At 39.6% G+C, this 27,226-nt stretch overlaps 7 protein-coding genes across 7 annotated transcripts in view; 2 read left to right on the top strand and 5 right to left on the bottom strand.

Moving 5' to 3' along the window:
• Window positions 1-16,224, top strand: part of LOC114308149 (kihadalactone A synthase LFS) — a 49,191-nt gene extending 32,967 nt beyond the window's left edge. The window contains exon 12 of the mRNA XM_082903851.1: window positions 15,732-16,224. The gene's annotated coding sequence lies outside the window, so the exon portion shown is untranslated. The remainder of the gene's footprint in view (window positions 1-15,731) is intronic.
• On the bottom strand, window positions 3,053-4,243 carry LOC114291824 (uncharacterized). The gene has a single exon (XM_028235699.2). The coding sequence runs from the start codon at window positions 4,241-4,243 to the stop codon at window positions 3,053-3,055; it is 1,191 nt and encodes a 396-aa protein (XP_028091500.2).
• On the bottom strand, window positions 5,967-6,878 carry LOC145805414 (uncharacterized). Its single transcript, XM_082900545.1, has one exon. It carries the CDS (start codon window positions 6,876-6,878, stop codon window positions 5,967-5,969), a length of 912 nt encoding a protein of 303 aa, XP_082756671.1.
• LOC145805415 (uncharacterized) lies at window positions 8,602-9,513 on the bottom strand. Its single transcript, XM_082900546.1, has one exon. The coding sequence runs from the start codon at window positions 9,511-9,513 to the stop codon at window positions 8,602-8,604; it is 912 nt and encodes a 303-aa protein (XP_082756672.1).
• Window positions 15,732-19,618, top strand: LOC145806551 (uncharacterized). The gene is made up of 2 exons (XM_082903848.1): window positions 15,732-17,890; window positions 18,438-19,618. The coding sequence occupies exons 1-2, from the start codon at window positions 17,857-17,859 to the stop codon at window positions 19,487-19,489; spliced, it is 1,086 nt and encodes a 361-aa protein (XP_082759974.1). The 5' UTR covers window positions 15,732-17,856; the 3' UTR covers window positions 19,490-19,618.
• Window positions 19,619-20,389: 771 nt separating this feature from the next.
• On the bottom strand, window positions 20,390-21,879 carry LOC145806552 (uncharacterized). Its single transcript, XM_082903854.1, has 6 exons — window positions 21,785-21,879; window positions 21,605-21,689; window positions 21,427-21,516; window positions 21,052-21,303; window positions 20,797-20,936; window positions 20,390-20,716 (listed from the first exon to the last, which is right to left on the bottom strand). Exons 3-6 carry the CDS (start codon window positions 21,433-21,435, stop codon window positions 20,530-20,532), a joined length of 588 nt encoding a protein of 195 aa, XP_082759980.1. The 5' UTR covers window positions 21,436-21,516; window positions 21,605-21,689; window positions 21,785-21,879; the 3' UTR covers window positions 20,390-20,529.
• Window positions 21,880-23,210: 1,331 nt separating this feature from the next.
• Window positions 23,211-27,004, bottom strand: LOC145805416 (uncharacterized). The gene is made up of 3 exons (XM_082900547.1): window positions 26,879-27,004; window positions 24,205-25,163; window positions 23,211-23,336 (listed from the first exon to the last, which is right to left on the bottom strand). The coding sequence occupies exons 2-3, from the start codon at window positions 25,159-25,161 to the stop codon at window positions 23,211-23,213; spliced, it is 1,083 nt and encodes a 360-aa protein (XP_082756673.1). The 5' UTR covers window positions 25,162-25,163; window positions 26,879-27,004.
• Window positions 27,005-27,226: the final 222 nt, after the last annotated feature.

Here is a 27,226-nt window from a genome sequence, read left to right on the forward strand (position 1 = left end):
ATATATTATATATTTATTTCATGTTTTATATATTTACTCAATATATGTTAGATTCATTTTAATTAATTAAAAAATGATGGAATTCATTTGAAAGCTTTATAAATCTTTTTTTTTTGGTAAATATAAGCTTGATATAGAATAAATAGCTAGTACAAGATAGTTCTGGGATATAGAATCCCCATAGCATCATACGTAACCATCTAAGAAATAAAAGAAGATGGAGGGTAGGAGAAAACATGAAAATTCCCATCCATCATAAGTAGCCCATAATTGGCTAGCGCATCCGCACTTTGATTTGTTTCCCTGAAAATGTGTTTAACAGTTGGTGATCCGAGGTTGTCCAGGAGGAACCTGCAGTCATGAACAATATTGCTAAGGTGGTGTTGGTCATTGCAATTAGTTAATACCATGAACACAAGAGTGAGAGCATCAGATTCAACTTCAATTGGAGTAAGTCCCATTTCAAGAGCCAAATTGAGACCATCCCTAAGGGCCCAAAATTTAGCAGTTAGACTGTTGGTTTTGCCCAAAAATCTACAGAAGCCCGAGACCCAATTGCCATGGTTGTCACGGATGATACCGCCTGCGGCTGCATGATGTTCATTTACCGGGCCATCGGTGTTAAGTTTGAAGCCAGGAAAGGGGGGTGGTTTCCAACTACAAGCAATGATTTTAGTGGCACGGGGTTTGGTGGTGTAGGAAAGGTGATACCACTCAGTGGCTAGAGCAATGGTCCAGGTAGGTTTGAGTGGGTTTGGGGGAGTCGGCTCGAAGCAGGCAGAGTTTCAATTTTTCCAAATGGTCCAACAAACAAGGGGAAAGACAATGGCCCAAGGAATTGAAGATGAGTGAGGCTCAGTGGAGAGGCAGTTGGTTTTGAGCCATTCCGTTGAGCTAAGGTTGAAAGAAGGTGAGACCTTAGTGGAGATAATGAGTGAGTCCCAAAAACTTATCGCAGAAGTACAGTCTCTCAAGTCATGGAGGGTTGTTTCTGGAGATGACCCACAAAGTTGGCAAGAACTAATCGAGGTGATGTTTCTAGAATGTAGGAGGTCTTTGGTGGGAAGACGTTGTTGGAGGGCTAGCCAAATGAAATGGGTCACTCTCGGTCTGGTAGGGAGTTTCCAAACCCAATGCCAACTGGATAAGGGAGGGGTGGTGGAGAAGTTTTTGGAAAGTAAGTACGTAGAACTGTTGGGGAAAAGGCCATCGGGGGAGTGAGTCCAAGAGGTCGTGTCAGGTGCAAGTCCAAACCAACACGGCGTGATAGTTTGAATTTGGGAAAGCATGTTTAGTGGGATTGGTATGGACAGTTTATTAAAATTCCAATGAGTTGAAATCCAGCAATCGCGGACTGTGAGAGTAATTTCCTCGCAAGTAAGGGGGCCTTCCACTAGGTGACGCAGAGGGCCAAGGTTGGTCCAATTGTCGAACCAGAAGCTAGTAGTAGACCCACTTGTAATGAGGATTTTGGTTCCTTTGTCAAAGAGGTTTTTACCTTTAAGGATATTTCTCCAAATGGGAGAGGCGCGCCTTCTAGGATTGGGATTATTTGGATATTTGGCTTTGAGAACTCTAATCCACAGTGACTGGTTATCATTTGCTAGACGCCAATTTAAATTGGCCATGCACACTTGATTGATTAAGAGGGTTTGTCTGATTCCTAGACCACCAAGATGGTTGGGTTTGGAGACATTCTCCCAATTCACAACGTGGAGTTTCGTTTTTTTCGGCGTCGATCCCCACAGGATGTCTCTGTTAAGCTTGTCAATGGTTTGGATGGTTTTCTTCGGAAGGAAGTTGGTTTGCATGATATAGGAGGGAATGGCAGCATTAACAGATTTTATGAGGGTAGTTCTGCCTACCGGAGAAAAAAGTTTGGCTCGCCAACCAGTGAGTTTGTTCTGGATCTTCTCAATGATAAAATTGAAGGAATTGGCATTTGGTTTATCATGATGGATGGGCCAACCCAAGTATTTGCCAAGGTGCAAGGTATGGGGGATTTGGAGTTGGTTAGCAAGCATGGAGCGGGTTTGGTCATCCACATTGTTTGAGAAAAAGACTTTGGATTTGGTGGAGTTAATATGGAGTCCCGACATCTCGCAGAAATTTTGAAGGGTGTTGGCTATGGTTTGACAGGTTCAGGTGTTTGCTGCGCCAAAGAGGATAAGGTCATCGGCGAAGAAAAGGTGTGATAGGGATGGGCCACCTCGGGACACTTGTATGGGTTTCCACATTTGGAGGTTGCAAGCGTGGGTGATAGAGAGTGAAAGGTATTCCAAGCATAGGATAAAAATGTAGGGTGAAAGGGGATCACCTTGACGAATACCTCGGGAGGGTTGAAAGGTTTCAGTTGTACCACCATTAAACAGGATTGCAAATGAAGAAGAGAGATGCAAGAAACGATGAGATCAATCCAGAGTTGGGGGAAGTTGAAAAAATGGAGGACTTGTCGGATGAAATCCCATTCAAGCCTGTCATAAGCCTTTTCAAGATCAATTTTAACGAGCATGTGACCAACTTTACCTTTTTTTGACTTGAAACTGTGAACGACCTTTTGGACTATGATGACATTGTCACTGCCCTTTCGGCCAGGGATGAAACTAGTTTGGAAAGGGCTGATTAGATCATTTAGGAAGGGTCTGATGCGGGCCACTAAAATCTTGGTTATGAGCTTAAAAATGGTGTTGCAAAGGCTGATGGGACGGAACTGTGAAACGGATTCAGGGTTGGCTGTTTTGGGAATAAGGCAAAGGAAGGTGTGATTGAGGGTGGGGTGGATATGGGCTGTGGAGAAAGCTTCTATAACCAAGGAAGAAACCGATTCACCTATGATGTCCCAGCATTTTTGGAAAAAGATGGGATACAGACCATCCGGGCCGGGGGATTTCCATGGGCCAAAGGACCATAATACCTTTTTAATTTCTTTGGCTGAAGGGCTGGCAGTGAGAGAGGGGTGTGAGGAAGAGTCTATGGTGGGGAAGGAAAACACAGGGTTAGACAAAGAGAGAGTGGTGGCACAGCGGGAGGTAGTGAAAAGGTTGGAGAAATATTAGACTAGGATGTTTTTAATCACAGGGGCCTCATACGTCCAAATGCCAGAGGTATCTTTCAGAGCTGAAATGGAGTTGTTCCGACGACGATTAATGGTGGTGATGTGAAAAAATTTCGAGTTTCGATCGCCTTCGAGGATTGTATTAACTCTGGATTTTAGACCCCAAAACTCTTCCTCAAGCTTGAGGGTATGGTTCAGTTCACTGGTGAGGGCTATTTCAAGCTCAAGAAGGAAGGGGTAGGACTGGTGGTCGAGGGCTTTCTGGACTCCAAGCAGTCGTCTTTCTAGTCTTCTTTTTTTAAGGAAGATGTTACCGAAGCAAGTTTTATTCCAGATGGAGACTTTAGAGGTGAAAGTGGCCACACTACGGAGGAAGGATGAGGGGTATTGGGCCCAGCTGTCACGAACAACTGAAAAGAGGGAGGGATCCGAGAACCAAATGGTTTCGAAACGGAAGGGACGGTTGACATTGTTGCTAGGTAGGGGGTGGGTGTTAAGGAGGATAGGGCAATGGTCTGAGTGAATGCAGGGTAAGTGGAGGATTTTAGTTTCGGGGAAAAGAAGTTGCCAATCATGGTTATTCCAAGCTCTGTCCAGTCTTTCCCGAATGAGTGCTCCAGTATTTCTGAGGTTTGTCCAAGTGAACTTTGGGCCAGAGAAGCCCAGGTCTAACATGCCACAGTGGTCCATGCATTCTTTGAATTTGAGGGCTCTAGAGAGGTTGATAGGTCTACCTCCAAATTTGTCTACACTGGTTAGTAATTCATTGAAATCACCCATTATGAGCCAGCGAGTATTATGGGAATCAGCCAAGAAGGTAAGGTTTTCCCATAATAGTCTCCTAGAATTGAATGTAGGACTAGCATAGATAGCTGAAAAAAGCCACGGAGAAGGTATAGAAGAGACCTGAATCCAAGCATGGACCTCATGTTGAGTCTGAGCTATGATGTCACAGTGGATTTCCAGATCATTCCAAAGCAACCAGATTCCTCCAGCAAAACTATGTGTTTCCACAATGTGATACTTGGAGAAGCCCAAGTTTAGACATAGAGCAGCACCTCTACTGCCACCAACTCTAGTTTCAGTGACCACTGCTAGCTGAGGACGATGATCTTCCATGAGGTTATTGAAATGCCTTAAAAAATGTGGGTTTGCAGCTTCTCGACAATTCCACAGCAGAACTTTCATGGGAGTGTTAAAGAGTGGGAGATGAGGAAGGTCCACTTCCGTCTGAGTTAGAGGCTCGTTGTTTTCGTCAATCTATTCCGGACCCAGCATAGTTTGTAGTGTCTTCTTTAAGAATGGTATCACTCTAACGTGGTGATCCAAACCCCAGTCTTCTTGCATTGTGCAAGATCGCACGATAATGCGTAGTCTGCTCAAGTTTGGTTCCGCTACCAGCTTTTCTGCCATATAAAGTTGGCCCTTTAGAATGAAGTCTCGGGGGTGATTTACAAGGCAATGAGAGTCCAAAAAGGGGAGAGGTGGAATGGGTAGTAGAGTTTCCGAGATGATGTGGGTGTAAACGGGTTAGAGATTTGGGAGGAGGTTCAGTGAGGGGGTGATGATCTGGTTTAGTTGGATGGTCTGGGGGGGTTGGTCGGAGAGATGAGTGTATGGAGTTGAGAGAAAGGTGACAATAACAGTTTGCTGGTTATAGAGATGGGGTGGGAAGGGGAGGGATTGTGAAAGGCTCATCCAGATGTTGAAAATGTCTGGGTCGAACCAACCCAGGATGAAGGAGGGATCTCGACGAATCTCCTTGATCAGACGGTCATCCACACCAGAGTAGTGGTTGTTCACCCTCATGTACCAGCCTGGAATGGGTTGTGCCTCTTGGTTCTCCAGTCTGAAAGGGATGAGAAGGTCGGGGTAGGGTGGGTTGGGTGGGATGGTAGGTGTGCTGGTGAGGGTGGGGTTCCTGAGGAGAGTCGATCTGCGGTTTGGGTGACGACGAGTCATGGTCAGAGGGAGAGGAGGGGGGGATAAGAGAGACGTGAGAGGTTCGGAGGACTTGTTTTTAACGTTGGAGGGGCTAGACTTTAAAGGTGGTGGTGAGAGATGATTTGGTTGCGGGATAAAAAAAAGGTTATGAAGAGGGTTTTGAGAGGGACGAGTGACTGTTAAAAGGCTGAGAGGCAGAAAAATTACAGTCTGAAAAATGCTGAAAAGGCGTAGTGGAAGAGACGTTAACGACGGGGCAGACTGGAGGTTCAGAGGGGTTAAGTAAAAGGGGTAGTTTAGGGGGGGTACGGTGGATAGGTTTTAGAGACAAAGGTGATATTGATTTGGACGAGGAAAGGGTAAAGGTTGACGGGGGGATAGGTGATGAGACAGGGCTCTGAAAATTTTTCTGCCCATTAGAAGAAGAGCTGGTCAAGGGTTGGGGAGATGGGCCAAGAATGGATATAGTAGGGTTAGCTAAAAGCTGAAATGAATTAGAAATAAAAAGGTTTGACTTGGAGCCGTCTGAAGCCGTCTACATTGCAGTTGGAGGAGCAGCCGCAGTAGGACGGCCAGAGGTGACGTGGACCTGCGGAAGGGGTTTGGGCTCCAAATTTGAATCAGGCGTCTTCTTCCTCCAAACTTTAGGGTTTAGATGCAGTGACGTACCAACCATGGCAACTCTACCGGCACCGAATTTAACTGACTTTGAGGTTTTTTTCCGATCAACAAGCATCCAGGGCCCAAACTCAGAAAGAAGAGGAGAGGGACGTGTGGGTTTCTCAGCTGTGGAAGAAGCCTTACTGGAAACCTTGTAGTCATCCAGCTGTGGAAGAAGCCTTACTGGAAACCTTGCAGTCATCCAGACGATGACCAACTATGCCGCAGTTGAAACAGATGGCTGGTAGTCCTTCATAGGTTACTCGTTGGGTGATGTTTCCTACTTTGACATCTGGACTCCAAGCAGTCATCTTTCCAGTCTTCTTTTTTTACGGAAGATGTTACCGAAGCAAGTTTTATTCCAGATGGAGACTTTGGAGGTGAAAGTAACCATACTACGGAGGAAGGATGAAGGGTGTTGGGCCCAGCTGTCACGAACAACTGAGAAGAGGGAGGGATCCGAGAACAAAATGGTTTCGAAACGGAAGGGACGGTTGACATTGTTGCTAGGTAGGGGGTGGGTGTTAAGGAGGACAGGGCAGCGGTCTGAGTGAATGCGGGGTAAGTGGAGGATTTTAGTTTCGGGGAAAAGAAGTTGCCAATCATGGTTACTCCAAGCTCTGTCCAGTCTTTCCCGAATGAGTGCTCCAGTATTTCTGAGGTTTGTCCAAGTGAACTTTGGGCCAGAGAAGCCCAGGTCTAACATGCCACAGTGGTCCATGCATTCTTTGAATTTGAGGGCTCTAGAGAGGTTGATAGGTCTACCTCCAAATTTGTCTGCACTGGTTAGTAATTCATTGAAATCACCCATTATGAGCCAGGGAGTATTATGGGAATCAGCCAAAGGGGTAAGGTTTTCCCATAATAGTCTCCTAGAATTGAATATAGGACTAGCATAGATAGCTGAAAAAAACCACGGAGAAGGTATAGAAGGGACCTGAATCCAAGCATGGACCTCATGTTGGGTCTGAGCTATGATGTCACAGTGGATTTCCAGATCATTCCAAAGCAACCAGATTCCTCCAGCAAAACCGTGTGTTTCCACAATGTGATACTTGGAGAAGCCCAAGTTTTGACATAGAGCAGCACCTCTACTGCCACCAACTCTAGTTTCAGTGACCACTGCTAGCTGAGGACGATGATCTTCCATGAGGTTATTGAAATGCCTTAAAAAATGTGGGTTTGCAGCTTCTCGACAATTCCACAGCAGAACTTTCATGGGAGTGTTAAAGAGTGGGAGATGAGGAAGGTCCACTTCCGTCTGAGTTAGAGGCTCGTTGTTTTCGTCAATCTATTCCGGACCCAGCATAGTTTGTAGTGTCTTCTTTAAGAATGGTATCACTCTAACGTGGTGATCCAAACCCCAGTCTTCTTGCATTGTGCAAGATCGCACGATAATGCGTAGTCTGCTCAAGTTTGGTTCCGCTACCAGCTTTTCTGCCATATAAAGTTGGCCCTTTAGAATGAAGTCTCGGGGGTGATTTACAAGGCAATGAGAGTCCAAAAAGGGGAGAGGTGGAATGGGTAGTAGAGTTTCCGAGATGATGTGGGTGTAAACGGGTTAGAGATTTGGGAGGAGGTTCAGTGAGGGGGTGATGATCTGGTTTAGTTGGATGGTCTGGGGGGGTTGGTCGGAGAGATGAGTGTATGGAGTTGAGAGAAAGGTGACAATAACAGTTTGCTGGTTATAGAGATGGGGTGGGAAGGGGAGGGATTGTGAAAGGCTCATCCAGATGTTGAAAATGTCTGGGTCGAACCAACCCAGGATGAAGGAGGGATCTCGACGAATCTCCTTGATCAGACGGTCATCCACACCAGAGTAGTGGTTGTTCACCCTCATGTACCAGCCTGGAATGGGTTGTGTCTCTTGGTTCTCCAGTCTGAAAGGGATGAGAAGGTCGGGGTAGGGTGGGTTGGGTGGGATGGTAGGTGTGCTGGTGAGGGTGGGGTTCCTGAGGAGAGTCGATCTGCGGTTTGGGTGACGACGAGTCATGGTCAGAGGGAGAGGAGGGGGGGATAAGAGAGACGTGAGAGGTTCGGAGGACTTGTTTTTAACGTTGGAGGGGCTAGACTTTAAAGGTGGTGGTGAGAGATGATTTGGTTGCGGGATAAAAAAAAGGTTATGAAGAGGGTTTTGAGAGGGACGAGTGACTGTTAAAAGGCTGAGAGGCAGAAAAATTACAGTCTGAAAAATGCTGAAAAGGCGTAGTGGAAGAGACGTTAACGACGGGACAGACTGGAGGTTCAGAGGGGTTAAGTAAAAGGGGTAGTTTAGGGGGGGTACGGTGGATAGGTTTTAGAGACAAAGGTGATATTGATTTGGACGAGGAAAGGGTAAAGGTTGACGGGGGGATAGGTGATGAGACAGGGCTCTGAAAATTTTTCTGCCCATTAGAAGAAGAGCTGGTCAAGGGTTGGGGAGATGGGCCAAGAATGGATATAGTAGGGTTAGCTAAAAGCTGAAATGAATTAGAAATAAAAAGGTTTGACTTGGAGCCGTCTGAAGCCGTCTATATTGCAGTTGGAGGAGCAGCCGCAGTAGGACGGCCAGAGGTGACGTGGACCTGCGGAAGGGGTTTGGGCTCCAAATTTGAATCAGGCGTCTTCTTCCTCCAAACTTTAGGGTTTAGATGCAGTGACGTACCAACCATGGCAACTCTACCGGCACCGAATTTAACTGACTTTGAGGTTTTTTTCCGATCAACAAGCATCCAGGGCCCAAACTCAGAAAGAAGAGGAGAGGGACGTGTGGGTTTCTCAGCTGTGGAAGAAGCCTTACTGGAAACCTTGTAGTCATCCAGCTGTGGAAGAAGCCTTACTGGAAACCTTGCAGTCATCCAGACGATGACCAACTATGCCGCAGTTGAAACAGATGGCTGGTAGTCCTTCATAGGTTACTCGTTGGGTGATGTTTCCTACTTTGACATCTGGACTCCAAGCAGTCATCTTTCCAGTCTTCTTTTTTTACGGAAGATGTTACCGAAGCAAGTTTTATTCCAGATGGAGACTTTGGAGGTGAAAGTAACCATACTACGGAGGAAGGATGAAGGGTGTTGGGCCCAGCTGTCACGAACAACTGAGAAGAGGGAGGGATCCGAGAACAAAATGGTTTCGAAACGGAAGGGACGGTTGACATTGTTGCTAGGTAGGGGGTGGGTGTTAAGGAGGACAGGGCAGCGGTCTGAGTGAATGCGGGGTAAGTGGAGGATTTTAGTTTCGGGGAAAAGAAGTTGCCAATCATGGTTACTCCAAGCTCTGTCCAGTCTTTCCCGAATGAGTGCTCCAGTATTTCTGAGGTTTGTCCAAGTGAACTTTGGGCCAGAGAAGCCCAGGTCTAACATGCCACAGTGGTCCATGCATTCTTTGAATTTGAGGGCTCTAGAGAGGTTGATAGGTCTACCTCCAAATTTGTCTGCACTGGTTAGTAATTCATTGAAATCACCCATTATGAGCCAGGGAGTATTATGGGAATCAGCCAAAGGGGTAAGGTTTTCCCATAATAGTCTCCTAGAATTGAATATAGGACTAGCATAGATAGCTGAAAAAAACCACGGAGAAGGTATAGAAGGGACCTGAATCCAAGCATGGACCTCATGTTGGGTCTGAGCTATGATGTCACAGTGGATTTCCAGATCATTCCAAAGCAACCAGATTCCTCCAGCAAAACCGTGTGTTTCCACAATGTGATACTTGGAGAAGCCCAAGTTTTGACATAGAGCAGCACCTCTACTGCCACCAACTCTAGTTTCAGTGACCACTGCTAGCTGAGGACGATGATCTTCCATGAGGTTATTGAAATGCCTTAAAAAATGTGGGTTTGCAGCTTCTCGACAATTCCACAGCAGAACTTTCATGGGAGTGTTAAAGAGTGGGAGATGAGGAAGGTCCACTTCCGTCTGAGTTAGAGGCTCGTTGTTTTCGTCAATCTATTCCGGACCCAGCATAGTTTGTAGTGTCTTCTTTAAGAATGGTATCACTCTAACGTGGTGATCCAAACCCCAGTCTTCTTGCATTGTGCAAGATCGCACGATAATGCGTAGTCTGCTCAAGTTTGGTTCCGCTACCAGCTTTTCTGCCATATAAAGTTGGCCCTTTAGAATGAAGTCTCGGGGGTGATTTACAAGGCAATGAGAGTCCAAAAAGGGGAGAGGTGGAATGGGTAGTAGAGTTTCCGAGATGATGTGGGTGTAAACGGGTTAGAGATTTGGGAGGAGGTTCAGTGAGGGGGTGATGATCTGGTTTAGTTGGATGGTCTGGGGGGGTTGGTCGGAGAGATGAGTGTATGGAGTTGAGAGAAAGGTGACAATAACAGTTTGCTGGTTATAGAGATGGGGTGGGAAGGGGAGGGATTGTGAAAGGCTCATCCAGATGTTGAAAATGTCTGGGTCGAACCAACCCAGGATGAAGGAGGGATCTCGACGAATCTCCTTGATCAGACGGTCATCCACACCAGAGTAGTGGTTGTTCACCCTCATGTACCAGCCTGGAATGGGTTGTGTCTCTTGGTTCTCCAGTCTGAAAGGGATGAGAAGGTCGGGGTAGGGTGGGTTGGGTGGGATGGTAGGTGTGCTGGTGAGGGTGGGGTTCCTGAGGAGAGTCGATCTGCGGTTTGGGTGACGACGAGTCATGGTCAGAGGGAGAGGAGGGGGGGATAAGAGAGACGTGAGAGGTTCGGAGGACTTGTTTTTAACGTTGGAAGGGCTAGACTTTAAAGGTGGTGGTGAGAGATGATTTGGTTGCGGGATAAAAAAAAGGTTATGAAGAGGGTTTTGAGAGGGACGAGTGACTGTTAAAAGGCTGAAAGGCAGAAAAATTACAGTCTGAAAAATGCTGAAAAGGCGTGATGGAAGAGACGTTAACGACGGGGCAGACTGGAGGTTCAGAGGGGTTAAGTAAAAGGGGTAGTTTAGGGGGGGTACGGTGGATAGGTTTTAGAGACAAAGGTGATATTGATTTGGACGAGGAAAGGGTTGAGGTTGACGGGGGGATGGGTGATGGGTGATGGGACAAGGCTCTGAAAATTTTTCTGCCCATTAGAAGAAGAGCTGGTCAAGGGTTGGGGAGATGGGCCAAGAATGGATGTAGTAGGGTCAGCTAAAAGCTGAAAAGAATTAGAAATAGAAAGGTTTGACTTGGAGCCGTCTGAAGCCGTCTGGATTGCAGCTGGAGGAGCAGCTGCAGCAAGACGGTCAGAGGTGACGTGGACCTGCAGAAGGGGTTTGGGCGCCAAATTTGAATCAGGCATCTTTTTCCTCCAAACTTTAGGGTTTAGATGCAATGACGTACCAGCCATGGCAGCTCTACCGGCACCGGATTTAACTGACTTTGAGGTTTTTTTCCGATCAACAAGCATCCAGGGCCCAAACTCAGAAAGAGGAGGAGAGGGAGGTGTGGGTTTCTCAGCTGTGGAAGAAGCCTTACTGGAAACCTTGCAGTCATCCAGACTATGACCAATTATGCCACAGTTGAAACAGATGGCTGGCAGTCCTTCATAGACAACTCGTTGGGTGATGTTTCCTACTTTGACTTTAGAGATCAGGGGTTTGGAGAGATATATTTGGATGCATAGTCTAGCAAAACGGCCTCTAGCCCCATTCTCAGTGAAAATATCAATATTTAGTAGCTTACCTAGCCTTGCACCAATCTTACAAAGGATGAAACCATCAAAAAATTCAATGGGGAGACCAATGAGGCGTGCCCAGACCACAGTGGTGGTATTAGATGCTGTGGTGGCTTGAAACTCAGGTTCCCACCGTCGAACGGCTAGATAATGGGGGCCAATGAACCACGGACCACCGTTGAGAATTTTGCTGATGTCGATATCCAGTTGGAACTTGATGAGGTAGAAATGGTTACCAAGATCTAGCCCATGCAACGTCCCAGTGGGTTTCCAGAGTGCTTTGATTTTCTCCATGAGCAACTTATAGCCCAGATTTTTACCCATGAGACAGATAATCAAAGAGTTGACCCATGGAGATTGAATCCGTCGTACCTCCTCAGGAGAAACAGAGATGGCAGGTACTCCATCTTCATCTACCAGGTCCGTCGGGGAGGAAGCGTCCACGGACAAGACAGCAGGAAACTCCTCCAACAAAAGCAGGGATGCGAGTGCCTCCTTGAAAGAAATGGGAGGTTTAGTTGGTGTACCTTGATTCTTGAAGGTTTTTAGTTGGTTTCTTTCTAGTAAGTCTTGCTCTTCTGTAGATCGTTCTTCGTCGTGCCCATCTAGTTGTGCTGTGGATGTGCTGGTTGCTGTGGAATGATCCGTTGCCGCCGATCCATCAAGCTCGCCCTTATCAGGATCGCCCATGCTTTCATGCCCTTTTTTTTTTCTCTCTAAACATAACCCTTTGTAAATCTATTTCCATATGTAATGACCTCAAAAGTGATTGATACTTTCATATGAAAGCTTTAAAATGATAGCTTTTATTGGGGGGAGGAAATGACTTGTATGTCCTTTTCTTTATAATTTGTTCCACCAACCCCAAAAAAGGAGCCACTGAGCTATGTGGCCACATAATAGTAAAATATATACTTATCTTGTTAGAAAAATAGAGGATAAGCCAATTAGATGCCCTTCTCACTTTAAGGTGATCAATGAATTTAGTTATTTGGAGGTGCTCAAATGGTGTTCACAGCACATAATTTTTATCAGTTAATATTCTCACAGATTTTCAAGTGTTGCTATGGAGAATCAAAACAAAGAAGGCGGTAGAATGGAAATTATATTCTATTTGGAATGATATTAGTTATCTTTGTAGTAGTTTGGATCATGTATGTATTACTAAGGTAAATAGAAAGGATGTTTAGGCTGCCCATGAAGTTGGACGTAGTTCAAGTCTGAACTACGTTTTGTATGTGTATGGAATTGTATGTTGCTTTTATTATTAGAATGAATGATCTCAATTTCTTCAAATAAATAAATAAAATAAAGAGTTAATTAGCAAAAAGTCCTGTTTACATATTTGGTGGTAGTTTAGGTCGTGTCAAAAAGTTTTTGAACCAATAAGTCCCATTTATAAGTAAAAAGACGTTTTGCTCTTTAATCCCAAAACTGAGAATGTTCTCAATTTCAAAACTGAGAATATTCTCAATTTTCAAACAGAGAATGATTTCAATATATAATTATCAAAATTAAAAAATTTATGTTTGGCTTCTGAGAAAAGTATGGGATTGAAAAGAAAGATAATTCTGCGAATATTCTAAGAAATTTATAATTATCAATTTTGAGAAATTTCTCAATTTTTTCATGATTAAAATTGAGAATATTATAAACGGAGAAGGTTCTCAATTTTAAAAAACTCTCTCTCTCTCTCTCTCTCTCTCTCTCTCTCTCTCTCTCTTTCTCTCAATCTCCTAATTGGTTCTCTCGTCTCAGCTATTCACTTTCTCTCTCTGATTGACAAACTAAATCTGGAGCTTCTAATTGAAGCTCTCTCTCTCTCTTTGTGCGTGCAATAAAATCAATCATCAGCCATTTTTATGGTTGTTAATGGCCGAAACAGAGCAATAATGGACTCATGAGAGAGACCCCATCGCACTGCCAGCACAAGCAGTACCAGCGAACTCTTCATCTGCTTCACCTCTCGCCTCTCCTCTTCTTCTTCCCCGTCCATGAAGATCTCTTCTAAGTCAATCCTCAGCCCCGACCGCGCTCGTGGCGCACCCGTCTCTCTCCCCAGCTCTCTCAGCCGCCGACTCAAAACAAACGGCAGCCTCAAAGGCGGCCAATCTCCCATGTTCCCCACCGGAACCAAGAAACAAGGCTGCGCTGTCGAAAACCCAGAGCCTTCTTCTCCCAAAGTCACCTGCATTAGGCAAGTTCGAGTGAAGACGAAGAAGATGAGGGGGTTTGCATGGGTAAATTGGTCTATTAAAAATTAATGGGACTTGAAGGAACAAATAATTTTATCTAGGACCTAATGGAGTATAAGTTCACAAAATGGGACTTGTATGTAAATGTCCCTAAAATAAACTTAGTTGTTCTGTAGACATGCCAAGTGATTTATAAAATCAATAATCAGATGGTTGAGTCAGTTTGCGTGTACATCAATTAATCTCAAAAGTAAAATAATTAAATATCTTTACTATTAAAGGGTCCTTGAAAGTGTTTAATAAACCAAGCTATTATACAAACATACCAAGTGTTCTATAGAGTCAATAATTGAGTATGTGAATTAATTTGTATGTATCTTAACTAATTTTGAGATCTTAAAATTAAAGACCAGATGGCTTATTAGAATAACTCAAACTTAAACTTCACATCAAATCTTTACACCGTCCCTTAATGTTTCTATAGACTCAATCTTTTAAGTAATTTATCATTAACAACTCAAACTTCTCTCTCTGTCTCTGTCTCTCTCTATTTGTTTTTATTTTATCAAATCAACTCAAAAATATTTGTAAAATACAAAAAGTTATCCACTTGATCCAACTTATAACACAAATGATATGTCCTTTTGACAATAAAAAATACATTTTTTTAAAAATCTAAATATTACTATTAAACATCTATGTAATATACTAGATATTAGACAATTCTGTTATGCTCATAAACCATCATATTTTGTGTGCAACTTTATTACATTGGAAATTTTTTGAACTGTAATTATTTTTACTAATATAAATATATAAACAAAATCGTTGTTTAGCTATCTTAATTAGGATTAAAAAAATAAAAAGATAAAGGATAAAGATCCGTAGCTCGAATGCTTGGCTCGAAAACTGGCTCGAATTTTTTTTTTTTTTTTTAAATTCTTTTCCTTCCCTTGCTTCAATTACAGACAGAGGCTTTGCTTTTCAATAATAGACAGAGGCGAGATAGAGAGGAGAGAGAGAAAAGAAGAGGAAGAAGAAGAAAAAAAGAGGAAGAGAGGAGGCGATCGGTGGGGAGAAGAGGAAGAGAGAAGGGGCAGTTTTTTTTTTTTTTTTTTTCTGGATCTGGGGATGTTGATGATGAATATGTTGATAATGAAGATGTGCTGTGTTGATGAAGATGTTGATGATGAAGATGTGCTGTGTGATGAAGACATTGATGATTTTTTTTTTTTTTTTCTAGATCTGGAGCTGAAAATGAAGGGGGGAAAAAATTGATGTTTTGTTTGATCTGGAGCTGATCTGGAGCTGAATGTGATGAAGAAATTGATGATTTTTTTTTTTTCTAGATCTGGAGCTGAAAATGAAGGGGGGGAAAAAAATTGATGTTTTGTTTGATGTTTTGTTTGATCTGGAGCTGAACGAAGAGAAGACATTGATGTTTTGTTTTTTTTTTTTTTTTTCTTCTTCTTCTTCTTCTTCCTATTCTCTTTTCTTCTTCTTCTAGTTCTGGTCTGCTTCCTCTTCTTCTTCTTCTCTTGCTCTTGTTCTTCTTCTTCTTCCTGCAAGAAAGAAAAAAAAAAAATTGTTGATGAACAAATTTTTTTTTTTTTGTTGATGTTGATGATCTGGATCTGCAGCTCTTTTCATCTTCTTCTTCTTCTTCTGTTTTTTCTTCATCTTCGACTTCCAAAAAACGAGAATGAAAAAAAAAAAAAAAAAATTCTCCAAAATGACGTCATTTTGGATTCGAGCAAATTTCAAGTTCGACAGTTTCGAGCTACGTAGCAGTTCCGAAAGATAAAATATGCTAAATGAATCAATAAGACAAAATATCACATTCAAATCATAATCATTTCACTTTTTCTTTCATAGAAGTCAAAAAAATCAAGAAACTTTGCCAAACGTAAACTGCAAAAAGCCAACTAATTTTTTTTTTCTTACCAAACAATAACAAAAAAAACATCATAATATTTTAGAAAATTCTATATTTTATGACTTAATTATACATATATGGTATTAGTCATAATTTATTATGATATTAGCAATGATATTATTTTAAAGGGAAAATTGGCCTAAGGTCCCTCCTCTACTTTTGATATGAGGAGAGGTCCTTTATAATATGTTTTGATGGCTAAGGTCCCTCAAATTTATTTTAGGTTATAAAGTACCTAAATTACCCTTCCTTTATAACATAAATTTGTTTGAATATTATATGGTTGAGTTAACTGATACATTTTGGAAACCGAATTTGAAGGGGAGATTTTGTCGGAGTTTTCGTCGGAGATTTCAGTGGAGATTTTATGGTGGAGATTTCGTCGGAGATTTCAGTGGAGTTGACGAGAAAGATTGCTACGATCGTGTAGATTTTGTTGGAGATTTCGTCGGAGATTTCAGTGGTGTGATAGTGTATTGATCGCGTAGATTTTCAGTGGAGTTAAATCAGGTTTGTTTTCGATGGAGATAGCACATGCATTTTGATATTTGTTTTGAATTTTTGTGTAGAGAGAGGCCAGCTTGATAGAGTTGATTTTTATTTTTGGAATTAATTTTTTATTATTTGTTTTTTAATCAATTTGAAAGAGTGTTGACAGTGTGTTGATCGCGTAGGTTTTTGAGTTGAGTTGAATTAGGTTTGTTTTCGATTTAGATTCCAAATGTATTTTTATTTTTGTTTAGAGAGAGGCCAGCTTGATAGAGTTGATTTTTATTTTTGGAATTAATTTTTCATTCTTTGTTTTTTTGATCAATTTCAGATAGTGTTGACAGTGTAGGTGATTTTGATGTTTAGAGTTCATTTTTGGTGCTCTGTTTTTTATCAACATGCTGATGAATTATAGTTGTGTTCTATGTTTTTTCAAACCAGAGAAATTTCATTTTCTGCACTATTGTTTGTGTAGTCCAGAGGAAATTATAAGTGCATATGGACATATTATTAGAAGTTTGTAATGGCGATAGAATATGAGAAAGTGAATGCAAGTTCATAAATTTCTCTATACTTGTATTTGTAGTTCAGAGAAAATTGTAAGTTTGTTACTCACTTTCAGTTTGTAGTTCAGAGAAAAGTATTTTTCTGGACTTGTATTCTATGTGATTTTTTTTCTATAATTGTGTTTAATTGTTAGCAGTAAATTTCTCTGTGATTCATTAAGTTTCTGTGATTTTGTTTTTTATCATCTTGAAGGTGAATATCAGTTTGTAGATGTCTTTGGAGTTTTATTTTAAGTTCAGAGAAAATTATAATTTTTAGAAATTTCTCTGGACATTTATGTTGTTATTGTGAAGTGTTTGTGTGATTTTTTTTGTTGTTTTTTGTTTCAGTTTTAATGGACAGTGCAGTGTTGTTGCTGTGCAAATATGGGAATGATACTATTGTCATTAATGTTTCATGCGAATTGAATTTTGAGGAATTGGTTGGCATTTTGTGTAAAACATGGGAGAATTTGAAACCTGAGACTATGTGTATTTCATATTCTATTTTGGGCCATCCGAATTGTATGGTTCGAAATAATATTGATTTTCTGAATATGTTGAGGGTTGTTTGTGCACGCAGTGTTGATATAGTTGATGTTTCAGTTAGTAGATGTAGTACTTCTGATGAAGAGGATGAAGTGGGGTCTAATTGGGTAGATGTTGTGGATGGTGAGTGTGATAGGCTGGTGGATGTTGAAAGGAATTCACTCTCTAAGTTTTGTTCTCACCAAGAAAAGGTGTTATTGTCGGCTAGTTGGCGGAATAATATTACGAGTGTTGGACAAAAGTTTGAGGGTGGTGTGGTTGAGTTCCGTACTTTTTTATGCAAGTATGCTATTGAGGTTGGTTTTCAGTTTACGTATGTTAAAAATGACAAGCTGAGGGTTACGGCAGAATGTGCATATAAGGAATCAAGGGGATGTATGTGGCGTGTACATGCTTCTGTTGAAAAAACAAATGGGTTCTTCTACATAAGGACTTTGAACAATGAACATACGTGTGGTGTGGCGGTTCGTACGAGTAAACATTCGAGGATGACTTCCAGCTTGGTTTCTGGGCTGATACTTGAAGAGGTAAGTGCAAAACCTTTAACTCGTCCAGTGGATGTTGTGAAAGGAATGAAAGACAAGTATGGGGTCTCAATTAGTTATAACTGTGGTTGGTTGAGTGTTGAGAAAGCAAAATGTAGTACATATGGGGATTCTTGTTTGTCATTTGATCAATTACGGTAGTATTTTGATGAGGCATTGAAGAACAATCCAGGGAGTCGTTTTGAGTTAGATTTTGAAGATAACAAGCGTTTCAAAAGAGTGTTTGTGGCTTTTCATGCATGCATTGCTGGTTTCAAATATTGTCGGTCATTGCTTTTTCTTGATGGAACATTTTTGAAAGGACGATACAAAGGAGTTATGCTTGCTGCAACGGGGAAAGATGGGAATGAAGGTAATTGTAAATATATCTATTTTTATCTAAGTATGTGAATTTTCTATACATGTAGGAATTGAGTGAATGTGAATTTTCTCTGGTTTTGGCCACTGTGTGGATTTTCTATTGTTGTGGCCACTGTGAGAATTTTCAATGGATTTTTGTCAGTGTATGAATTTTCTCTGGATGTTGTCATTGTGTGAATTGTATCTGTAGGTGGTCACTAAGTGAATTTTCTCTGTATATTATGATTGTGTGAATTTTCTCTGTAGCTGGTCACTAAGTCAATTTTCTCTGGATGTTGCCAATGTGTGAATTTTCTCTGGATGTTGGCAGTGTCAAACTTCTCTTGTTGTTTTATTGTTCTATTTTTCTCTGTTGTTTTGTAGGTGGTCACTAAGTGAATTTTCTCTGTATATTATGATTGTGTGAATTTTCTCTGTAGCTGGTCACTTATTCAATTTTCTCTGGATGTTGCCAATGTGTGAATTTTCTCTGGATGTTTATTGTTCTATTTTTCTCTGTATGTGTGTACCTAATATGCTTGTTCCTATTTGTTTTGTAGGTTTTTTTCCTGTAGCTTTTGCTGTTGTTGATGCTGAGAATAAAGACAATTGGTGTTGGTTTCTTGAACATTTATATGGAGTATTAGGATCAGAAAGGGTGATAAGTTTCATATCAGATCGACATTGTGGAATTGTGGAGGGAATTGCTAGGTTTTTCCCTAACTGCTTTCATGGATTTTGTCTGGAACATCTAAAGAGAAATTTGAGGGATAAGTTGTCATGTGGAAACACAAATTTGGTTAGGGAGACGATTGTGTCCAAGTTTTCAGAATGTGCATATGCTCCAACAAAGGCATCATTTCATTTCAAGTTAAATGAGTTAAAAAGTGAGGGAGGAGACATTGTGAGTGTTTTCTTGAGAAGTTTACCATATGAAAATTGGAGTGATGCATATTTTGCAGGGAAACGTTATGGTGAGATGTATTCAAATGTTGCTGAGTCATTCAATTCATGGATACGAGAAGCTCGGCACTTGCCAATAACAAATTTGGTGGACATGATACGGTTGCAAATCATGAATATGAGGTCTGATAGGAGGTTGCTCTCTAGTAAATGGAATAAAATTTTGTGTCCTCGTATGGATAGTGTGTTGGAGAAGTCTTTTTTGGACGGGAGGACATGGAATGTGAGTTTATCATCTGATAATGTCTTTGAAGTACATTGTTTTCCTTCGGTTATGGTTGATCTTGGGTTGAGAACTTGTTCATGTCGAAAATGGGAAATAAATGGGTATCCATGTCAACATGCTGTTGCTGCAATTTTTAGGAGTGGAAAGAATTTGAATTCATTTGTTGAACCATTTTTTCATGCTGATATGTATCGTCAAGCATACTCCTTTTCGATTGGCCCAGTTCCAACTGTTGAAAAACCTGTGTGTAGCATTGAAGATGCTATGATTTTACCTCCATTGAGCAAGAGACCTGCTGGGAGGCCGAAGAAGAACAGAATTGCTTCTACTGGAGAGTTTAAAAGGGTGATTAAGTGTAGTCGTTGTGAGAGTATTGGTCACCATAATAAGAGGACATGCAAGGAACCTTTGTTAAATAGTTGAGGATTATACATTTTATTGATGGAATAATACATTTGATGATTACTTTGTGTATTTTGTTTTGTGAAATTTATTTTTTGGACAGTGTATATAATAATATCAATCAAATTCATCCAGAGAAATTTTTCAATATGAGTTAAAGTGTGTTTGTTGATATATACTATAGGCAGTGGGTTTGTAGTACCTGTCAAATTCATCCAGAGAAATTTTCCTATGGCAGAGAAAATTCTGTGTGTTGTGTTTTGAAGCTTCATATTCATCCACATAAATTTGACAATGGCAGACTAAAGTACTGTGTGGATTGTGTTTTTTCAATTTGATAATTGTTTTGTACTAACACAGTGCATTAGAGATTGAATGATCATATAGGCACCTTCTTTGGTGAGATATGAGTTAAATTTATCTGTAAATTTCTGGTAGCTTCATATCAGTCATTTCAAGAAATGTGCACAGCAGACAGAGCATTCAAAAAATTTCTCTGAGTTGAGAATTTCTCTGGACCAGGAAAGAATTTCTCTGGACTCACTTGAACTCAGAAATTTGTGTCAAAGCCAGAGAAATTTTCATCCAGAGAAATTTTTCACCAACAGAGAAAACTATATGGGCATTGTGGTCTGAAATTTGAAATTCATGCAATGAAATTTTCCAGTGGCGGATAAAATTACTGTGTGCTTTGTGTTTTGTTGAGTTTGATGATTGTTTTGTACCAACACAAAGTTTTACAGATTACATGATCATATAGGCATCCCCTTGGGACGATACAAGTTAAATTTCTCTGTGAATTTCTGGTAGTTTATACCAGAGAAATTTCTGCAGACAATTTTCTCTGGCAGACAATTTTCTCTGGCAGACAATTGTTGAAATTTACATTAGTCGAAATAAAAAAAAAAAATGAAATTTAGATTAGTCAAGAAAGGATATATACATATACGTCAAGGATCATCATTCCTTCAATGTATGAACAAGAAAGGATATATACATATATGTGAGACAATTTTCTCTGTGTGGATATGTACATTGTCTTCCTTTCACTAGTTTCACTATTACATTTGTGGTTCTTCTGGGGGTATTTCAATTGGTTCAGTCCATGACCTGCCAACTTCGGTCACAAATCTCTCTATGAGTTCTGCCCTCATCAACCTTATCTCTTGTGTGGATAATTTGGATTTGATAGGTTCATGCTTGCTATATTGTTTCATTATATAGCAGACGAAGAGGCCACAATCCAGACTGCATACAAATTATAGGTATGGTTAGTTTTAAGAAACATGCAACTGAAATTATCTTATTTATAGATGTATGAAACTTACGAATCGCTTTCTTGTTGTGGAGCATTGTTGACATACTCAAAGTCATAACTTGTGTTTTGTGAGTTAATTAATTTGAAAGAGGGTTGTGATTGAGCGTCTCTTTCAAGACAAGCTTTCAGAAAATTCTCCACGTAATCTTGCTGCAAAAAAATAATTTTTATATAAGAGAGAAATTTACGGACAAGTCAATGGGATTCTATGAAAATTATCATCACATAAAGATGATGATGGATCAGAGAAATTTGCACTCGTTACCAATTGTTTTGCATCTTTGACATATTTGTCTTCTGCATCATCCCTCCTTGGCCTCAATGAGTTGTAGAACCTCCATAAATTGTCTTGTTTGTCCAGGACAAGCAAGGTCCAGTGATTTCCATGTGTGGACTTCTCATTACCTCCAGTATTTATTGGGAAATGGAGGAACCTATAGTTCCTCCATGCTGTTTCAATATGCTTGTCAAATAAGGACACTCGAAAACTTTGATTTTCTGTCATGTTGATGAAATTCTGTGCTTAGAGAAAATCAAAAAATGGTTTTGTTAGTGACACAACTGACTTCAAGAAGTATATTAAGAAGAGAAAGTAGAAAGTAAATTCCAGAGAAAATCAAATAAAATAGTAGTAACATACTAAGCACATGGATGTGAAAAAAAATGAGGTTGGTTGTTGTTTCTCTCTGATTTGGTCAGCCAAAAGGATCTCTCCATAGCCATCAATGACCTAAAAAATATGATTTATAATTGTAATATTGTTTTATAAAGGCTGATGGAACATTGCAGAGAAATGTTGATGAAAGGGAAAGACTTACATTGTTGGCAATTTCTTTTTGCTTTATGAGGTTTCCAATGTCTTCAAAGGTAATGATATTCAACTCACTTGTCCAAATTAAAGCTCTACAAGATGACAAAGAAGGGATTGAATTGTTGTTAATGCAACATAAGTTTGTAATTTGTTGTTTGTTATGTTCTATTTTGTTTGTTGTACTTACTCAAGCCCAGACACATTTGATATGTGCTGCAAGATGTCTTTTATATGATCTTTTATCAATCTTGAAATGGGAAGAGTTTGTGGAAAGACCCAAGATTTTGTTATGTTTATAGGTTGAGGCAAGACGTATGCATCAGCATCAAGCACTTCTTTGTCCTTTGTGCTTTGCTCAACTTGTTTTGCAGCTTGTTTTGAAGCTCTAGTCACTTTCGCAACTTTCGGATATTGGAATTCTGGATCATGCTGCTTTTCCTTCCTTTCTTTTGCCTTTAAATTTTTTATCATTGAGGTTGGATCTTTTTTGACTGTAGGCAGTGAAAATATTAGGAAAAGTGAAATTTCTCTGAAGCAACAGATGATATTTCAATATGTAAATTTATTTAATTCAATATTTTGTAGTTACCATAGAGTTTCTTCTTTTGTTTCGGTTGTTGTTTGTGTGGGATTTGCTCTTGTTGGGTTGTTGGTTGTTGTTCCAATTGCATTCCAACTATACACAGTGAAAATCAAACAAGCCCCAAAAATGGAATAAGAAAATATACAGAGAAATGAAATGAGCAGTAGAAATATAACTAATGTGTTGAGAGAGATATAACTTCCAGAGAAAATTACCAATGACAGAGAAAATTATAATAAATAGAAATTTCTCTGAGTTATGATGGCACAAGGACATAACTTTTTGTGGCTCAAGATTTTCACTGACCTTGTGGTTGAAGTTGTGTTGGTGTTCGGTATGGTTGTGTTGCTAGTTGGACAGATAGTTCTTGAACTTGTTCATGCAATTTGGCATTTTCAGTTTCAAGCTCCGAATTTGAACACCTCAACTGTTGAATTGTTTTTGCATCGTCTGCTTTTTCAACCTCCAACATCCTTAGTTTCATTCGGATTGTGCTTTCTTTTTCTTGAAGTTCTGAGTTATGTGATGTCAGGATTCTTATTGAAATATCCTTTTCAGCAAGTAATTCCATCCAATTTCTGTCTTCTTCTTTTTTAGATTGAGACAGTGCCTTCAGTCTTTGACGTAGATCAGCAATTTGGGCATCCTTTGATTCCTCAAATTTTTCAGGCTGATGCATTGTTGAGCCACAAATGCCATCATGTTGTTGGTCCATCTGCTCATTATTTTCTTCTTCATCACTTTCATCCTTGTTCTCTTCTTCTTGTTCATCTTCATCTTCATCTTCTTGTTCACTTTCTTTCTGTTCATTTTCTTCTTCATCACTTTCTTCATCATGTTGTTGGTCCATCTGCTCATTATTTTCTTCTTCATCACTTTCTTCATCATTTTCTTTCTGTTCATTTTGTTCTTTGTCTTCTGGTTCTATTTCTTCACTTTCTTTGGTGGTTTCTTCTTCTGTGCTGCTTGCTTGATGTTCTTGTCCATTGCTGGTTTCTTTGGTGGTTTCTTCTTCTTTTTGTTCATTCCCTCAATCTTCAGATGGATCTTGTAATTTCTCCTTGAATATGACAATTGCCTTTTTTAATTCTTTCTTCGTCTTTTTGCCAAGACAAAACTCCTCAGATGGGTTTTTGACTAGCTGCTTGTTATCAATCTGTAACAGGAGACTCTTTTATTAGAGAAATGTTACAAAATTCACTCAGAGAAAAAATTCAAATAAGGAAAATAAAATTCATCTAAATGATACTAATTGGATACAAACTTCAGAGAAAATTGTATTGGGCCAGAGAAAATTAGAGGCATGGAGTTAATTGTATGGGGCAGAGAAAATTATGAAACAGTGAAATAAACAGTGTTTATAAGTTAATGTTTTACTATATTTGTGTCAGAGAAATTTGAATTCCAGTGAAAATTCATTAGAAGGGTAGAAATAAACAGTGTTAATCAAAGATGCAAGGCACACAAGTTATGGACAGAGAAAATTACACACAAGGAGATAAAATTTGATGGGCCAGAGAAAATTATGTGACAAAGAACATAATTCAGATATTAGAGAAAATGAATCAGGGCATATAAGTTAATGTGTTACAATTGTGGTCAGAGAAATTTGGATGGGAGATAAAATTGATTACAATGGCAGAAATAGACCAGTGGTTAACAAAGAAGAAAACATAAATTGATATTTCAGAGAAAATTAATCTTAATCAATCAATGCACAAGGAGGGAAACAAAGCAGTAGTCAGAGAAATTTTTGAAATTTCACTGAGATTTCGGTAGCAATAGGAATCTAACCTGTCGAGGTGCAAGAGAGTGGACTGGTGTCTTCTGCAGCTGTTTCGTCAAGGTTTGAAGGTTCCACTTGGCACATCTTGGGAAGTCTGTTGTGTTACTGTCTTCTGAGTCAATGATAGTTGCATGTTCACATAGCCAATACTGTGATGAAAATGAAAGTAAATAAAATTTTGTAAACGCACAAATTTGTAAGTATGATAACTGCAAATTTGAATGGATATTATACTTACCAACAATGCAATGACACACCCCGTAACTTTTTCTGGAGTTCTATGCAATGCCATGATAGAATCAATCAATGTTGATGTGATTGCTTCCGGCCAATCATACTGTTTCATTGATTCAAGAGGTTCCACATACTTTATAAAAACCCAACCTATTGAATTCCCACTTGTTGCAAAAAATAGGGTGAGACACAAGTACAATGTAACAATGATTGCTACATCTTTGAAGTCAGTTGGTTGCTTGCCTTTCATTGCTTTGACCAAGGCATTTTTAAGAACAGGACCAGTGAGCCTTGTGTCCTTTTGGAATCTTCTCCTGAGGAATGCAGATTTTGGCTTTTTAGAGTATCTTAATGACATGGCTCCTTTACCTCCTTCCAAACCAAAAATCAAGGTCATGTCATTTGTTGTAAAGGTCAGGTTCTTCTTCCCAACTGTGAATGCTTTTGTTTTTTCATTGTAACATTGGATTATGGCAACTACATCATCATCGGATTTCCTAGATTTCTTTGGATCCATCCTTCCAGTGGTTAGAGCTTGAATCAAATACCAGAATGGGGTCTTTTGAAGCTCTAGAAGATGTTTTGAACTGAATTTAAGTGTTTGAAAGAAGGAGACGACAGATGAGAGGTTGGATCGGTATTGAATGCTGTAGTGAGCTCTCTTTCTGTGGAGTTTAACAGGTTTTTTCCCCCTTGAGCTTGAGTCTTTTGAAGTTGGGGTACTCATCTGGATGCTAGTTGCTTCATCAGCTTGGACTTGTGTGTTTTGGGAAGGAGTTTGTGGTGTTTTAGTGCTGGTTTTTGATCTTAGATGATAAGAGGACTGAGAGAGTTGTTCTTGCTTCCTTGGTGTTTCTAGTGTTTTGCTGCTGGTTTTTGATCCTAGTCCATAAGAAGACTGAGACAGTTTCTGTTTTTTGCTTGGTGTTTCCGGTGTTTCGCTGCCTTTACGTTTTGCCATTTCTAGACAATGATTAAAGCATAGAGATGTCAACATTAAATCCCAGAGAAAAATGGAAATGTCAGAGAAAATTACAGATAAGGGAGAAAATTGGAGATGCCAGAGAAAATTACAGATAAGGGAAAATTACAGAAAATTTGACATGTCAGAGAAAATCAACACAGCATCATAAACATGGGAGAGAAATTTTCAATAATTGTTTAAATTACAGATAGAAGTAAACATACCAGAGAAAATGAATGATAGAAAAAAGTAAACATGGCAAGTGAAAGAAAATTTGCATTCCACAATTAGCAAAGATAAAATAAACAAAGTAATGTAAACATGGCACTGAGAAGTATACCATATTGAAATCAAGAATTGAACAAAATAAACATACCAGAGAAAAATGCACATTCTGGAAAAAATTACACATTCTTGAGGAAATTTCCATTCCAGAGAAAATTTCAATTCATAATATTAAAATGCAAGAAAAATTTACATACACAAGCAGAGAAAATTAACCATGATAGAGACACTCAATGGAGGAAAGTGGTGCGATGTGGTCAGAGAAAATTATAAATACCAGAGAAACTTAGACAGGGGCAAGAGTGTAATTGACAAAACATATTCAAGAATAAGATTAAAATTCAAAGAAATAACTTTTTCTCAAAGTACATATGGCAGAGAAAATTCCAAGAAGAAACATTCATTCCAGTCCACAATATTAAAATTCCAGAGAAAATTTAAAATGACAAAGACACAAGGGAGGAAAGTGGTGCGATGTGGTCAGAGAAAATTGTAAATACCAGAGAAACTTAAGACAGAGGCAAGAGTGTAATTGACATTGCAGAGAAGGATACATATTCCAGAGAAATTTACAAAGCAGAGAAATTCAGATACAAAATGACAGAAACATATTCAAGAATAAGATCAAAATTCAGAGAAATAACTTTTTCTCAAAGTACATATGGCAGAGAAAATTCCAAGAAGAAACATTCATTCCAGAGAAAATTATAAATACCAGAGAAACTTAAGACAGAGGCAAGAGTGTAATTGACATTGCAAAGAAGGATACATATTCCAGAGAAATTTACAAAGCAGAGAAATTCAGATACAAAATGACAGTAACATATTCAAGAATAAGATCAAAATTCAGAGAAATAACTTTTTCTCAAAGTACATATGGCAGAGAAAATTCCAAGAAGAAACATTCATTCCAGTCCACAATATTAAAATTCCAGAGAAAATTTAAAATGACAAAGACACAAGGGAGGAAAGTGATGTGATGTGGTCAGAGAAAATTATAAATACCAGAGAAACTTAAGACAGAGGCAAGAAAGCAATAGACATTCTAGATTAAGATAGACATTGCAATTAAAAATACATATTACAGAGAAATTTACGGAGCAGGAAAATTTATAGACAGAATTACAGAAACATGTTCAAGAATAAGATAAAAACACAAAAAATTGTTGTGAAAATAAACTTGCCAGAGAAAATTGAAAGAAGAAAATTACATTAATAAAAAATCAGAGAAATTCAAATGCCAGAGAAATTTACAGATAAAATCAAACAAACATGTTGAAGAATAAGTTCAAAATACACAGAAATAAATTTTTTCAAATGCAGGTAGCTTTTTATTACGAAATTGAAACCCTAATTTATGAAAGGTTATTATAAAATGCTATTAACTGTGTTTCCAGAGAAAATCTAGTTGTATTGTAGAAAAACTGACCAGAGTTAGGATGAAACTTGAATGATGAGCTGATATGGTCCGCGATGAAGATGCGACGTGACGAAGATGGACTGAGATGATGATGAGCCGTGAAAACGAAGCTTTAACGTAGGTCAGAGAAATTTGTGAGGAAGGAATGGGAATGATTTTTGGAGAGGATAACGAAGCTGTAATGTCGATGGTGCAGATGATGTTGAAACCCTAATTCTGCTGGTCTCCTGTTCGTGAAGATGCTGGATGTTTGGAATGTAACTGAGACGTCGGAATGAGTTTGGTTCTGTGTTGATTTTGGCGAGGGTATTTTGGTCCACAAAATAATTAAAAACGCGCGCCAAGTTGTTTCAGGGA

Source organism: Camellia sinensis, chromosome 13 (assembly GCF_055761805.1).
Source record: "Camellia sinensis isolate YWXY chromosome 13, ASM5576180v1, whole genome shotgun sequence".
NCBI lineage: Eukaryota > Viridiplantae > Streptophyta > Magnoliopsida > Ericales > Theaceae > Camellia > Camellia sinensis.

Excerpts from the sequence above, each read along its gene's own strand:
- LOC114291824 (XM_028235699.2), bottom strand. The coding sequence starts at position 4,243 with ATGAAAGTTCTGCTGTGGAATTGTCGAGAAGCTGCAAACCCACATTTT.
- LOC145805414 (XM_082900545.1), bottom strand. The coding sequence starts at position 6,878 with ATGAAAGTTCTGCTGTGGAATTGTCGAGAAGCTGCAAACCCACATTTT.
- LOC145805415 (XM_082900546.1), bottom strand. The coding sequence starts at position 9,513 with ATGAAAGTTCTGCTGTGGAATTGTCGAGAAGCTGCAAACCCACATTTT.
- LOC145806551 (XM_082903848.1), top strand. The coding sequence starts at position 17,857 with ATGCTTGCTGCAACGGGGAAAGATGGGAATGAAG. Across the intron at positions 17,891-18,437 it reads GGGGAAAGATGGGAATGAAG|GTTTTTTTCCTGTAGCTTTT; the intron begins GTAATTGTAAAT and ends TTTGTTTTGTAG.
- LOC145806552 (XM_082903854.1), bottom strand. Across the intron at positions 20,937-21,051 it reads TCAAAGATGCAAAACAATTG|CAAGATTACGTGGAGAATTT; the intron begins GTAACGAGTGCA and ends ATTTTTTTGCAG. Across the intron at positions 20,717-20,796 it reads CCACAACAAGAAAGCGATTC|TCTGGATTGTGGCCTCTTCG; the intron begins GTAAGTTTCATA and ends ATTTGTATGCAG.
- LOC145805416 (XM_082900547.1), bottom strand. The coding sequence starts at position 25,161 with ATGGCAAAACGTAAAGGCAGCGAAACACCGGAAACACCAAGCAAAAAA. Across the intron at positions 23,337-24,204 it reads GGTGTGTCATTGCATTGTTG|ATTGATAACAAGCAGCTAGT; the intron begins GTAAGTATAATA and ends CTCCTGTTACAG.